The sequence below is a fragment of the Aethalodelphis obliquidens genome, unplaced genomic scaffold (assembly GCF_003676395.1).
Source record: "Aethalodelphis obliquidens isolate GAN/ISIS:26980383/991018 unplaced genomic scaffold, ASM367639v1 scaffold57, whole genome shotgun sequence".
In the NCBI taxonomy this organism is placed as follows: domain Eukaryota; kingdom Metazoa; phylum Chordata; class Mammalia; order Artiodactyla; family Delphinidae; genus Aethalodelphis; species Aethalodelphis obliquidens.
The window spans coordinates 12303910-12319501 of NW_020838001.1; the positions used below are offsets into that span (position 1 = coordinate 12303910).

At 50.9% G+C, this 15592-nt stretch overlaps 1 protein-coding gene across 1 annotated transcript in view; it reads left to right on the forward strand.

The window, feature by feature from the left end:
- Positions 1-3236: 3236 nt before the first annotated feature.
- PREX1 (phosphatidylinositol-3,4,5-trisphosphate dependent Rac exchange factor 1) overlaps positions 3237-15592 on the forward strand; it is a 197820-nt gene continuing 185464 nt past the window's right edge. The window contains exon 1 of the mRNA XM_027087075.1: positions 3237-3563. Within this exon, the coding sequence (XP_026942876.1) occupies positions 3351-3563 (213 nt within the window). The 5' untranslated portion in view covers positions 3237-3350. The remainder of the gene's footprint in view (positions 3564-15592) is intronic.

Below are 15592 nucleotides of genomic sequence, written 5' to 3' on the forward strand. Positions count from 1 at the left end.
GAAGTGTAAGGGAGAATCCGCTTGCTGCGGGCTTTGGGGAAAGTTTTCTCCCTCTGATAAGAGAGAGGCACAGGGGAGCGCCCCCTTTACCCTCTTCTCTCCTGCTTTGGAGCTGTGTTAGCAGGTGACGTGGCCAGTGCAGCAGCCACCTTGTGTCTCTGAGGCCCCAAACTTTGGGAGAAAAGCCACCATGATGAGGATAGCAGGGTCGCAGGTGCCTTGATCCTTGAGGATGTCACCAAGTGCTCAACCAGCCTGAGGAGCCAGCCTCCTCTGGACCTCTTGTTAAGTAAATGACGTCCTATGGTTTAACCCATCAGTAGCCCGTTTTTCTCCTCCTTGCAGCCAAATGCATCCCAATGGATTCAGCACTCAGTCCACACGTTGACTAAATAAACGCCTTCACTTCCAGAGCGCTATCTGCTCTAAGCACTTCCCACGTACTAACTCAGGCATCTTCGCAACAACCTCACGACGTTGGTACAGTTACGATCCTCAGTTCACAAGTGATGAAAACGAGAGCTTAAGTAATTTATTTAAAGTTGTATTATCTGCGCTTCCCTGGTGGTGCAGTGGTTGGGAGTCCGCCTGCCGATGCAGGGGACGCGGGTTCGTGCCCCGGTCCGGGAAGATCCCACATGCTGCGGAGCGGCTGGGCCCATGAGCCATGGCCGCTGAGCCTGCGCGTCCGGAGCCTGTGCTCTGCGACGGGAGAGGCCACAACAGTGTGAGGCCCGCGTACCTCAAAAAAAAAAAAAAAAAAAAAAAAGTTGTATTATCTTTCACTAGGGATGGGATGGTGGGGGAGAAATATCCCAGAGGAATCTGAGGGAGTAAAAGAATGTAGAAGAGATGGGGTGGGCCAGAGGTGGGCTCCATGCATGGAAACGCGGAAACATTAGGCTGGTCTTTTTGGCAGGGCGGGTCAATTCTTGGGTGAAGCATGGGATCTGTGTGTGTGTGTGTGTGTGTGTGTAACTAATATCTCTGAAGTTGAAGCTAATCTTTCTTGGTCACGGCTGGGAAGGGGACTAACAGTTGTTGAAAGCCTAATATGTGCTGGCTATCTGTGTCAGGTACTTTGTATCAGTGGTTCTCAACTGGGGGTGATTCTGTCCCTCTGGGGATGTTTGGCAATGTCGAGACACTTTTGGTTGTCACGTCTGGGGAGGGGGTGCTACTGGTATCTAGTGGGTACAGCATGACTCTAAATGTCCTACAACGCATAGGATGGTCCCTCACAACTAAGAATTATCTGGCCCCAAATGTCAATATTCTGAGGTTGAGAAACACTGCTTTACATGCATTTTTCTCTTACAAAGATTCCCATTTTACAGAACAGGCAACAGGCTCAGAGAGGTGAAGTGTTTTGACCAAGGTCACCCCAGCCAGTTAGATTTGGAACTGGGAAACAAATGTAAGCCAGTTTCATTGCACAGCCAGGATGCTCCCACTATGCTCTCCCCTTGCGGTAGATAGGATTAATTTAAGGACAAGGCAACTGAGGGTCAGAGAGCTGCTGTGACCAGTTGAAGGTCACAGAGCAGAGTTGCTCCGGAGCCCTCTTCCCGAGAACCTCGGGAGCCAATCACCTTTCAGACACAATTGATTCCACTACCCAAACCTGGCAGGCTCATCTACCTCACACCCTTGACTACCTGTCCAGGGGAACTTCAGTCACCCAAGGCCCAGATCAAATGTCATCTTGTCCAAGATCACAAAGCAACAGAGCTCTGAGAGGGCAGAAGACACCCCACTCTCTCCTTGTGTCCTTATGCACTTGCAGTACTTACCCAGAGGCCATTGGGAGAATGATCCTGGGTGTTCGGAACAGCCTAAAGGATGATTACAGTCTACGGGGGGATACTACATGAGTCGGCCAATCCACTGCAGAGACACAATCTCTGGCCCTTGAACAGGGGCAGGTTAGGAACTGTGTGGACAGTATGGAAAGTGGGGCTGGGCTAAGAGGGCTGTTCATACATGCAATATTAATAATAAACATTTATAGAGAAATTTCTAGGTGCCGGGCACTGTTCCAAGTACCCCTATGGATGAACACATAACCCTGTAGGACCCCATTAGCTAGGTGCCATGATTATTCCCACTGTAATGGTAACACTGAGGTTCTTGAGGTAAGGATACCAGGGCAAGGTCACCCGAGGAAACTAGCAAGTGCGGGAGCTGGGATTTTACCCTGAACAGGTCCCAGAGGGATCCTCCCTTCACATCTTCTAGTGCGGCAGGTGAAGACACTTGTCTAGCAGTTTGCTGATTATCAAGGTCACACAGAGCAGCCTAGACTAGAAGCCGGGTTTCCAAAGGCCTTATGGGGGCTGGGGGTGTATGGAAGGAGGCACGGGCAGAGCAGCTGCCGCTTGATTAGTGACTGGAGAGCAAATAATTTCCTCTGAGAAAGGTTGGAAAGGGCAGGCTCATCTCATGGGAGGCATAGAAGTTATAAAGAAAGAGAAAAAGAGAAGAAGGAAGGAAAGAAAAAGGAAGGGGAAAGAGAAAAGAAAGGGTAAGAGAGAGAACGAGAGAGCCGTGCGTCTTCCTTCCCAAGGTCGTGGCAGTGCCCGAGGGCACCCAAAGGCCTGGGTGTCCCAAAGGCAGGGGCTGGGGTCACCGCTTTCTTCCCGGGGCCCGCGGGGGCGCGCGTGGTGGGGAGGGCTTTCTCCTGCGCGGCTCCGCTGCCAGCTTTTCCAACAGGGTGTTGACCCAGCCCGAGCGGCGGCGGCCGGCGACCGGACCTGCGTGTTTGTGCTGCGCGCGGTGGGTGTCGCGTGTGTCGGGGTGGGAGTGGCGTAGCCCGCGGCGGACGGGGGGGCGCCACGCGTCCGGGCGCGGAGTTGGTGCGTTGACCGCGGCGGGCGCGCTGCTTCGGACTCTCGGGGCTCTGCGGGGCCCCTCGCGGAAGATTTTCGCCCAAGAGCCCCGGGCGCCCAGCTCAGGCCGAGCCGAGCTTCCGACGTACCAGCCCAGCGCCGCGTCGCGTCTCCAAGGGGCCCAGTGCGCGCCCGGAGCGCCTCTGCGGCCCGAGCACGGCGTGGCACTTGGCAGACGCTCCCTTGGCGGCGGGGGAGGCGGCGGCCTGGCCAGCCGTCTGGGAGCCCCGAGGGCCGGCCCCCTCCCTCCCCTCGTCCTGCCTCCGCGCGCTGCCTCCGCCCCCGGCCCGGGCTGCCCGCCCCCAGTCCCGCCTGCTCGCCCGCCGCGCCATGCGCCGGGCCCGCCGCTGAGCCCGGCCCGCCGGCGCGCCCCGTCCGGGATGGAGTGCCTGGACGCCTGAGTCGCCGCTCGGCGCGACCTCCGCGCGGGGGAAGGAGCCGGTGCCGCGCGGCCGCGCTAGGATGGAGGTGCCCGGCGGCAGCGATCCCAGCGGCGACGGGGCTGGGGACGGTGCCCACCTGGACCCCCGGGCACCCGGCGCCGCTGCGCCCATCTCCGGCCAGTGCGCGGCCGCCCGGGAGTCGGAGCGCCAGCTGCGCCTCCGCCTCTGCGTCCTCAACGAGATCTTGGGCACCGAGAGGGACTACGTGGGCACCTTGCGCTTCTTGCAGTCGGTGAGTGTAGCCCGGGGAGCGCGGGGACAGCCTCCGCTCCAGCCGCCAGCCCCGCTGCGGAGCGCAGGGGCCTCCGGCGCGGGGTGGTCCCCACAACCTGTGGCCACGGCCCCCGGGCGGCGCGAGAATCGCCTCAGACGTGGGGAGGGCGGCCTCCTCCAGAGCTGGGCTGTCGCCTCCCTGGCCGGCCCCGACCCGGGGTCTCCCTCACTCCGTTTCTCCCCACGGCACGCTGTCCTTTTGTCTTTTTCTTTCCCCTTCTCCGCCTTTCAAATAGTTTTAAAATTAGTTACATCCGTGAGGCAGGGTCTCTGGGAGCCAGGCGCCGGGAGCTTGGGCTTGCGTTTTTTTCCCCCGGGGATTTCTTCGCCACCTAGTGCATCACAGACTACTCATCTAGGACGGACCCTAGAAATCCTAGAGCCCAGAGTCCCTAAGCGCCCAGTAGAGTAGGATAAAACCCAAAGCCCGGAGTAGGGACAGAAGTCGACAAAACCCCGGGGTAGGACCCCTCTTTCCCATGCACACGCTTTTGCTGGAGCTTGGGGACAGTGGGTTTCGAACTCACGACTCCGAGGTTCAGTCCCATCCTCCCCATCCCCAACTCCAAGTTGCAAAACCACAGCGTCAGATGCTGTAAAATAATTGAGCACTTATTATGTGCCAGGCGCTTACATTGGTCATGAGAAGGTTGAACCTTCACAAGTGGCCCATGAAGTAGGGACGAATGTTTCCCTCATTTTTTAGATGGGAGAGTTTAGCTCCAGAGAGGTTGAGTAACTTACCCAGAATCAAACAACTGGTTACTTGGGGATACCGGATTTTGAACCAGGGCAGTCTGAGCTAGTGCTCCAAACCCCTATTCTCGGCTGCATTTTTTTTTTTCTTCTTCTTCTTCTTTTTTTTTTTCTCTGTGAGAGGGAGGAAGGGGCCACTTCCCTACTCTCCTAGGAAGTGAGAAAAGTGGCTAGGGGGTGGGAGTGGGGTGAGCCTTGCTGGAAATTAGGAGACTCCGAGGGCTTTAATCTCCAAACCTCCTACTGGGACCTCATTTACTCCCTTCTCTGCTCTAGGAAGTCTTTTAATCCTGGTTCAGGAAGGGCTGGTTGGGGGGGTGGGGCGGGGGCGGTTGGTGTTTCCTTCAGAAACCCCAGAGCCAGGCTCTACAGCTCCCAGTCTCCGGGGAAAGAGGGAGACTCTGGCATCCTCTGGGGTCCCCCGTGGCTTGGGGGTGCAGCTGAGGCTGTGTGAGGTCCGAGTTTTAACTCAAGGAGGACAGAGCCCTTCTCTCTGTGAAAAGAGGTGTGTGTGTTGAGGGGTGGATGGGCGGGGAGGAGAGTTGTGCAGAGGCATTGAAAACCATTTGGCTAAAGGACCCTTCTAGAAAGGCCTGTGAGAATGAGGCAGGGTTGGCCTTTCTTTCCCATCCCTCCCTCTCTCACAGTTAAAAAGAAAAGAAAAGAAAAGAAAAGAAAAGAATCTGCTCAGTTTGAGTTAAAGATGTAGACAGCCCTGGTATCTCTGAGCAACGTCAGATTCTAGGGGACTCCTCATTTCTCCTTCTAGCCACTCCCTGCTTCTCAGTCTGGAAGGGAAAGAGGAAAGACAAGCCGATTTTTATATTAATAGTAAAGAAAATATACGTCTTCCTCCCACGTCCTTGCTCTGGACGGTGTGGTGCCTTTCAGAACAGATAGAGATGGCATTTGGGTTCACTGTGGTTTTAAATTGTCCATGTGTAGAGTCTGAGGAAGCTGGAATGATGGAAATTGATTGGAATCAACCATCCTTATTAAAGAAACAGAAAAAAAAAAGATTTCTCTACTTCCATAGTATCTCCTTGACACTTTGAATTTGCTGAGCTCATCAGTTTTTTTTTTTTTTTTTGTATTGACCTGTCAGTTTTGAGATGAGCTGGTTCCGACTTGGACGTCTTGGATCAGTCGTGCACATGTCCTGGCCTCAGTTTCCCCACTTGTCAAATGAGGGAAGGGGAATCCAGGCTTTCTTCCTGCCATGTCCTTTTGGGTGTCCCCAAGCTGGTGCCAGAAACAGACTGGTTGTGTAACCCGACTAGCGGTACCTCGTTTGTGAGCTGTAGGAGACCTCTCTTGTTTGGCTCCATCAGAAACGGTCCCTAAACGACGCAAGATCTTTCAGTTTTGAAAACCCAGGGCTTAGAGCTTCACGAACTGCTAATTACCAAGGTTTTCCATGGCAGCGAGGCTGGCAACTTGCAGGTTGTGATTCTCTCCTGTCTTCCCACTCTCTCCTCCCAGCCTTTATACTTACTGAGGGCTTGTTCCCGCTCGGAAGAATGCTGGGTAATCCCTCCCTGCTTTTAATTCCATGTGGCAGAGGCAGGTCTCGAAGGGTTGCCTTGGCCTCCTTGTGTCCCTTGTTTTAAGGTCCTGTCACCAGTAGAAATGAAGTCTTTGGGGTAGACTGAGCATTGTGCGAAATGCAGAAAAGCCAGTTCTAAGTTCCTGCCCTCGAGGAGGGCCAGGTTCTAGTCAAAGGTGGCGAAATGGGTGTTTACAGAAATCCAAGTATGAGGCTGGGCTCGAGCCAGACTGCTTGGGGTCGGGTCCTTGGGCTGTGTGACCTTAGGCAAGTGGCTTGACCTTTCTGAACCTCACTTTCCTCATCTGTGAAATGGAGAATGATAATAGATCTTATAGGGTTTTTAAGAGGATAAGTGAGTTATATAAATATATATAAAGCACTTAGAACAGTGCCTAGCAGGTAGTAAGGCATTTCTAAATATTAGTTATTATCATTAATTGTTATATGATAATTAAATATTACAGATGATTATTATTAAATATTAAAGATGATTAAGATGATAGGATTCTAGCATCTAGCAAGCAGGAGTAGTCAGGGAGGGCTGCTTGGAGGAAGTGAGATGTGAGTCAGCACTGAAAGGAGGACAGGAACTCTGAGTGAATTTCCTTTTGACCATCTACACTCCGGAACCAGTGGTTTTGTTTGGTTCCGGGCCTGGGGCTCTCTGGTTCCTCTAGAATCTCCCCATCATTGCCCACCTCCTTCAGGAACTGGATTGCACCTCCTCCCCTATCTCCGATGGGGACTGATGACTTTGGTGCCGTATTTTGTGTGTTTATTGAAGAGTCATGGAAAGGCAAGGACAGCCCTCTTGTATGGATGCTGGATCTCTCTTGGGGGACCCCATAGAGATTGTGGGAGAAAATGCCCCAGGTTTTGGCTGAAACTTGGATCTCAACATCTAGAAGCCCCGGCTGTGTTGGGTGCACTGTGTGTACTCTTGGGCAGTGTTAATAATGATAATAATAATGACAGTCATTACTGTGTAGGAGCTGACACTGATTCATCATTTACCCTTCTATCAACTCATTTGATCTTTCCAACACCCCTATGAAGGAAGTGCTGTCCTTATCCCCATTGGCAGATGAGGAAACTGAGGCATAGATAGTTTAAGTGAGCTGCCCTGGGTCATGTAGACAGCTGCCCACCCCAGAACTCATGTTCCTGCCACTTCGCAGACTACCTCTGGCTTATAAAGGGCTTGACACCTGCCTTATTAGGGTGGCAAAACTGGGATTCGAATCCAGGTCTCTGTGACAATTACCCTCTGCCTATGCTTCCTCTGGTTACTTCCCCTCTGTGACTCCTGTTCTCTCTTCCGCACAACGGGCAGAACTTAGAAGAATGGAAACGTCAGGCTGCTGGGTTCCTCCTTTGCACTCTGTGTCTGTTCATGGCGTGAGGGTTGAATGTGGGGCTCTGGAGCCAGGCTGCTGGTGTTCAAATCCTGGCTTTACTCCGCACCGCCTGTAGGTGGCCCTGGGCAGGTCACCAGCCTACTCTGTGCCTCAGTTTCCCCATCTGTACAATGGGCATAGTACAGCACCTGCTGCATCATAGGGGTGTTGTTGAATCCTCAGTGAGCCTGAGGTTAACGCTCTTAGCACTGTACCAGGCACCAGTAGGTGCCCAGAATGCTCTGGTGGCTTTTGGGGGGATGTGCAGCAACGGGGGGCAGTTGAGGTTGTCTCTTTGGGGCTCAAAGTCTTCCCCCTTAAAGAAAGGCCGGGTGAGCCTTGAACCCACTTGCCTCTTGGTTGGATTGGTTTGGGGTCTCTGCCTGCAAGCGGGGTGGGGGGTCGGTCGTCAGGGTAGGTGCCAGTGGGTCCCCTGATGGACGTGCCATCCAGCCTGGGCGGATGAGCTGAGAGACTCCTGCGTGCGGAGTGAGTGGTCAGCAGCCCCCCCTGAAGGGCTCCCGTTGGCTGAGGACAGAGACCTGTCACTCTCAGGCAGCCAGAGGGTCTGCCTGAGCTGGCTGGGCCAGGGTCCCTGAGGATCAGGGGGTGTGGGCAGAAGGCTCCCAGAATATCTTCTGTGGTTCTGCTTTTTGGGGTTAGGAGACAAAAGCTTTTCTTTTCATTGGAGCTCTGCTTGCCGAAACAAGAAACTGTGTGGTTTTGTGTTGTCACTATTTTTTTTTTTTTTAAGATTTTTGTAGTCCTAGTCTGACACTAGGGAGCAGTGCTGGGGAGTGGGGACGGGGGGGTACGTTTTAAATTCCACGGTCACTGAAACAGAATGACCTAACCAGTGATGTGGGGGGTTTTCACAAGCTTGTGTTGTGCAAAGTAGGATGCTAAGAAGTTCTGCCTTGGGAAAAACACTAACCATAACATGATGTACGTTGTGTGTATAACATTACAGGAGTTTGGAGAGAAAGATGAAAAGACGTGTATCTTGTGAAGAAAGGCAAGCAGAAAGATGAAAAAGGAAAAAATGTTCTAAGAAAGGCTGTTTGTAATGCCCTTTGCACGTAAAATTATGCATATGTATGAGAATATATTTTTTACAAATCGCCGATGGAAGTAATTGCATTTTCAGCATGATTATTAGATGAATGTACAGCAATAGTAATAATAATTTTGCTAACATTTATGTAGTGCTAGATGTTTGTAAGCCCCATATAAAGCATTCTCTGTGTATCAGCTCAAAAGTTCCAGGTATTATTGTGCTTACCATTTTACAAATGAAACAAAGGCACAGAGAGGCCAAGTCAGTTTCCCAAGGTCACACAGCCTGACCCAGCTGGGATTCAAACCCAGGTAGTCTGGCTGCATAGCCCCCATTCTTTACCACTACCCTTAACTGCCCCAACATGGTGCTGTGTTCATGACCCAAATTACTGTCTTTGTGAGGCCTCTGGGCTGCCCAGGTGGGCAAGAATTAAGCCAAAAGGTCCAAATTATCTGAGCTTCAGGATGCTAGAGGGCCAGGACCAGGCCACTTTGTATTGGCCTGAACATTTTCAGGAAGCAAGTGAAAATTCTGTGCTGATAAAAACCTAAGCATCAGTAAGAGTTAGGTGAGGCCCATCTTTTGTGTATTGCAAACAGAGCTACGTATAGGTAAAGCCATAAAGAAATTAGACAGTTTTTCTCAGCGTGTACGTGTATAGGGAGCACCTGCTGTATATTCCGGGCAGTGTTTTAGGCCACAAAGATGCAGCCGTCAACAGGGCAAACGTGGTCCTTGTCCTTATGAGAAAGATGACTCAGGGATGCTAGAACTCGTGCATTTGAATGAGAGTGCTCTTCAGATAAGCATCCCGGACATCCATTCACTATTATTTTGGTGTTTGCTCTTGTGACCATTTCTCTGTCACTTTAAGAAGAGATGGATGGGGTTGGTGTCCCTGGCTTCTGGAGGCTTCAAGGGGCATCTCTTTCTTAGAGAGTATCCCTCCTTTATCAAGCCAGTGAGCAGAAGAGCTGTTGGGCTTGGGGCCACACCCTCAGATTAAGAAACCCACATCCTTTCTGCTTTACAGCGTTCCTCTCTTAAAGCTTTTGCAAGAGTTGAGTCTTTGAAGTAAGCCATGCCTTGCTGCAAAACTTTACTTCCCAGATTTTTGTGATTTCTCTTCTTTTTTCCAATAGACACAGGTTCTCTGGCTGGAACCCTAGTGAGAGGTGGGCAACCAGAGTATCGTGTCCCACTGGCTTTGTTTCGCAGGCACCAGGTGAGGTCAGAGCTGGTTCTTGCCCCAGAATTTAGGAGACGTAGAACTTGTGAGCAAGCCAGGGGGTGGAGGGTCTGAGACCCCCCTGGAGGGACCCCCTGCAGCAGTTGCGGCCCCAAGGGGGAGGTGAGCCCTGGAGAAGGGTGGTGACTCTGCAGCTGGTCAGGGTTCCAACCTGAGAGTTCTGGGGAGAGAGGGCTTGGGGGCCTTCTCTGGGGATTTGTGTTTTAGCCTGGATTCAACATCCTCCTTAAACAGGTTCACCTACAGGGGGCATTTCCAGCCCTAGTACCTGGTCTGGGGTGAATCCCTCCATCTTCCAACCTTTGGCACTATTGACATATTGGGCGGGCTTATTCTTTGTTGTGGGGTTGTCCTGTGCATTGCAGGATGTTTAACAGCAGCCTTGGCTTCTACCCACTAGATGCCAGTAGTATCCCCTTCCCCCAGTTGGGACAATCAGAAATGTCTCTAAACGTTGCCACATGTCCCCTGGGGACAAAATAGCTCCGGGCTGGGGATCACTGGCTAAAACCTCCTTTGACCACCAGCTCTGCTTTCAGACCATTTTAGGGCATTTACAGGCCTACATAGCCATGTATAGCATTGATGTGTATGTGTAAATGTGTATGTGTTTACATAAATGGCATGGTACGGTTTGTTCTTTTCACTCCGCAGTGTGTCTTGGGTTCGTGGTTAAGAGCACAGACTCTACAGACAAATGGCCTGGGTTTGAAACCCAGCCCTGTGACCTTGGACAAGTCCTTTTGCCTCTATGAGCCCTGGTTTCCCCATCTGTAAGATGGTCGTAGCCCTCCTAGGGTGGCTGCAAGGATGGAGTGTAGTCTTCCATGCACCTGGCACAGCTGAGTACTGGGGCAGGGTCAGCCTCCCTGAAGTACTTGCCACAGAAGGAAGCCCTGAGGAAGGAGGGAAGCCCTCCAGCCTCCCAGCCGAGTGTGGAGTTTTAGGTTTATTTTTATTTTCTCGGCTCCTGGAGGACCAGAAGAGGATCTGCCTGCCCGCCCCTCTTTTGTCTTGTGGTCAGACACACAATCTGTGTTTACCCGCCTGGTTCCTTCCCCAGGGTGGAGCTGACAGCCGATCCCTTGTTTCTGGGCCAGGAGAGGTGAGGCTATTTCAGGCTGGCAGGACTAGGGCCACTGAAGGTTGGTAGAGGCAGGTGGCCAGTTGCCACGGAGATCTGAGGTCTTTCCTCCCCTCGCTGGAGAGGGTGGGTGGCTTCTGCAAGGGGCTACTCCCAGGAGGGGTGAGGCCAGGGTCAGAGCGGGGCGTGGGCAGTCAGTGCTTTCATTCACAGATTCACTTGTTCATTCACTAAACGGACGTTAAGCACCTACTAAGTGCCAGACACTGGGCTAGGTGTTGGCATGTGGCCAGTACAAGATGGACAAGGTTCTTGCCCTCATAGAATCTTCAGACCGTACAAAAAGAGATCACTTGGGAAAGTGACAAGAGGTGTAATAATGATAAACTAATCCACTGAGGCCCTGCTGTGTGCCAGGTGCTATGTGAATTATCTCCTTGAACGCTTGCAACAACCCTCTGAAGTAGAGACCATCATTATACCTATTTTGCAGGTGGGGAAACTAAGGCCCAGAGAGGTTGAGTGACTTGCTCAAGTCCACACAGTTTGAGAGTGGGTGCACCAAGGAGGAAATAAAATGGGGATATGTTGGTGACAGGGACGGTGGCATCTATTGAGATGGGGTGGTCAAGGGAGGCCTCTCTGAAGAGGTGGCATCTGAGCTGAGTCCTGTGGCAGAGAAGGAACCAACTGTGGAAAGAGTCGAGAGAAGTGTGTTCCAGGTAGAGGGAATGGCATGTGCCAAGGCCCTGAGGCAGGACCGTGTTTGGCTTGTTTGAGGAATAGCAAGAGGCCAGGGTGACTGGAGGGGAGGGGAGGTTGGCATGGGCAGCGGGGGCCTGGTGGCATGGGCCTCACACACATGGTGAGCAGTTTGGGTTTGAGTCTTAGTGGGCTGAGGAGCCCCTGGGGGGTGAGATGGCTTCCTGCTTCCCGGGAGGGAGGGGGCACCCCTTGTTTTCTGTTCAAGAAACTGATTTGTATGATTAAAAACTGTTAGGTGGCACCTTGGACTCCACCCTCCACTCACAGCTGTCATAACAGCACTTTATCTGGTATCAGCTCCCACCCCTGCCCTTGGGGGAAAAAAAAAAGTCTTTTTCAGACCCACTTCACAGATGAGGAAAACTGAGGCACAGAGGGTAACTTGCCCAGGGACACACCATCTGGAACTGGCCATCGCCTCCTCTGCTCTCACCCTTGCCTCCCACGGTCTGTTCACCATACACAGCCTGAGGAGTCTAGTTAGCACTTAAGTTAGGTCATGCCGCTGCACCACTCAAAGCCTTCCTGTGGCTGCCACCGCCCTCAGAGTAAAAGCCACGTCCTTAGAGTGGCCTGGAAGGTCCTGCATGCTCTGCCCCTGTCACTTCTCCCATGCCTCTCCTAGTCATCTTTTTTTCTCATACAGTTTTTTTTTCTTTAATTGAGATGTGATTCACACATGGTAAATTTTACCCCCTAAAGCGTACGATTCTGTGGTTTGGGGTCTATTCACAAGTTGTGCAATCATCACCGCCATCTAATTCCAGAATCTCCTGTTGCTCTCATTCCCTCCCTCACTTCCCTCCAGCCACATTGGCCCTTTCTCAGATGCACCTGGCATGCTCCTGCTTCAGGGTCTTCTCACTTGTTCTTTCTGGAATGCTCTTCCTCCAGTATCCCTGTGGCTCACTCCTTCAGGCCTCTGCTCAAATGTCATGGTCTCCATGAGGTCTTTTCTGACCAACCCCCACTTCTAATTTGAAATTGTACTCCACCCTCACTCACCACTTCCTGTCTTCTTTTCAATTTTAATTTATTTAAATTAAATAAATTTTTAATTTTATTCTCTCTGATTTTTAATTTATTCTCTCTCTCCAGCACCAAGAACAATGCCTAGCACATAGTAGGTCCTCATTAAATATTTGTTGAATGAAGGAAAAAAAAGCCTCTCTTCTGTATACATGTTTATATATTTTTTAAATAATGTGATTATCTTGATTTATATAACTGCTAAATTTTGTGTGTGTGTGTGTGTGTTACGTGGGCCCCTCACTGCTGTGGCCTCTCCCGTTGCGGAGCACAGGCTCCAGATGCGCAGGCTCAGTGGCCATGGCTCACGGGCCCAGCCACTCCACGACATGTGGGATCCTCCCGGACCGGGGCACGAACCCGTGTCCCCTCCATCGGCAGGCAGACTCTCAACCACCTCGCCACCAGGGAAGCCCCCTAAATATTTCTGTGTGGACTTTTGGGGCCCAGGGTCTGGCCCAGACTGTCTGGGTCTGAATTGTGTCTCTGCCCCTCAGTGGTTGTGTGGCCCTAGGCAAGGATCTTCCCCTCTCTGGGCCTCAGTTTCCTCATGTGTAAATGGGTTGGGACACTTTGCTCAGTGTCTGGGACATGGCCAGGCTCCAGTCAATGGTGGTCGTTCTTTCATTAAAATTATTATTATGTTTTAAATTCTTAGTATTTTCCTATTTTTTGTACAAGGACAGTTACAGGGCCTCATCTTGAAAAAAGTGCCTCAGATCATTCCTGGGGCTTGAAATAAGCAACTGAATTCATTTTGACCAAGTGGCCCCTTGCCCGGGACTCCTGGTCTCTGTACTCTGAAGGCAGTTGGAAACAAGGGCATCTCTGGAATGACTGGCATTTGGAGCTAGAAGAGAATAGCCATCTCCTTCCCTAAGGAACCCACTTAAGGATAGAAAAAAAATGGTCAACTTCTCAAAAATGCGTTAAGGCCCCCCAGCACCCCACTCTGAGATCCCTCCACAGACTTGAGTAGACATGGAATAAACCATTCCCTACTTCCTGGGTGAGGCTGTTACACATCCTGCTTCCTTTGCATTCTCACAGTTGTGCAGATGAAGAAAGTGAGGCCAGAAATGTGAGGCCACTTGCCCAGGATCACAAGAGAGGACGTATCCATTATCTGTTGCTGTGTAACAAATTACTGAACAGTTAGTAGTTTGAAGCAGCCCTATGGATAATCACCTTGCAGTTCCTGTGGTCAGAATTCCGGGCATGATGTAATTGGGTTTCCTGCTGCAGGTCTCACGAGGCTGCAGTCATGGTATTGGCCAGGGCTGTGGTCTTGTCTGAGTCTTGGGGGCCTCTGCTTAGGTTCTTGGTTGAATTTACTTTCTTGTGGCTGTAGGACTGAAGTCCCCATTTTCCTGCAGGCTATTTGCTTGTGATGACTCTCACCTCCTAGAGGCTGCCCTCAGGTCCTTGTCATGTGCCCCCTTAAACATGGCCCCTTCCCATAACCTCATCACAGGAACTCAGCTGCATGGTCCCACCTATTCAAAAGGAGAACAGATCCTCCAGGGCATGGACACAAGGGGGCAGGACACCTGGGGGCCATCTCAGGCTTCTGCTTACCACCATGGTAGGTGGTGGATTTGAACTCAGATTGATTCCAAAGTTCATGTTCTTGACCACTGTATGTTGTTTTTTCCCTCTCTGGCCCTGTCCAGGATGGACCCTGAGTGAGGTGGATTGATTGGTTGGTGGAGTCATTGGGTTCATTTTGAGCGAGATGGCTTAAGTGGGATGTCAGTGGGATGCCACTTCCCTCCCTGGCAGGACCTGGTCTCTCTAACACACACCCCTGGTATGTCTTGAAGTGATTTGCTGATGGGGTTGTTGAGGATGAGCCCGGAGCATCTGCTCCCCTAGGTCCCCTCCCCCCTCCTAGTGGGGGTTTAGGCTCAGACCTGGCCATGGGGCAGGTGCCTGATGGCTCCCTCCTTTAGGAGACATTTGTGTCATATGTTGTCACCCTAAGGGTGGGATAGGGATTGCGGCAGCCATGCTGGTTGGTATTAATTTCTATATATTGGGGCTTTTTCAGATAACTTACTATTTAGTGATTTTTAATTTAATTCTGTTGTGCTCAGAGGATATGCTCTGTGGATTTCCAGCCCTTTGAAATGCTGGTTTACGACCCAGCATACGTCTGCCTTAGTGACCATTCCCTGTGCACTGGAAAAGAATGTGTGTAGGCAGACCTCAGAGATATTGCGGGTTTGGTTCTAGACCACCGTAATAAAGTGAATATCGCAATTCGGGGAATCACACTAAATTTTTGGTTTCCCAGTGCATATAAAACTATGTTTACACTATACTGTAGTCTATTAAGTGTGCAATAACATTATGTCTAAAAAAAACAATGTACATACCTTAATTAAAAAATAGTTTATTGCTAAAAATGCCAAAACAATTGCAATAGTAACATCAAAGATCACTGATCACAGGTCACCATAACAAATATAATAATGAAAAGGTTTGAAATATTGTAAGAATTACTAAAAGTGACCCAGAGACATGAAGTAAGCAAATACTGTTGGAAAAATGGTGCCTACAGACTTGTTCGACACAGGATTGCCACAAACCTTCAATTTGTAAAAAACACAATGTTTGCGAAGCATGATAAAGTGAAGCGCGATAAAATGAGGTCTGCCTGGGCTCCTCTGTTGTTGGGTAGAATGTTCAACAAATGTCATTTAGATCAGCGTGGTTTATAGTGTTGTTCAGGTCTTCTGTGTCCTTACCGACTTTTTTTTTTTTTGCGGTATGCGGGCCTCTCACTGTTGTGGCCTCTCCCATTGCAGAGCACAGGTTCTGTACGTGCAGGCTCAGCGGCCATGGCTCACGGGCCTCCTTACCGACTTTTGGTCCCCTTGTTCTACCAGTTACTGGTAGAAGTCTCCAACTATGGTTGTAGGTCTGTGTATCTCTTCCTTGAATTCTTTCAGTTTTACTTTAAAGTCATTTTGTTGGAACATACACGTTTATGATTGTGTCTTCCTGATGAATTGAGTCTTTTATCATCATGAAATACTGCTCTTCACCCCGATAATGCTCACTGTCTTGAAGTCTCTTTAGTCTGATATTAATATA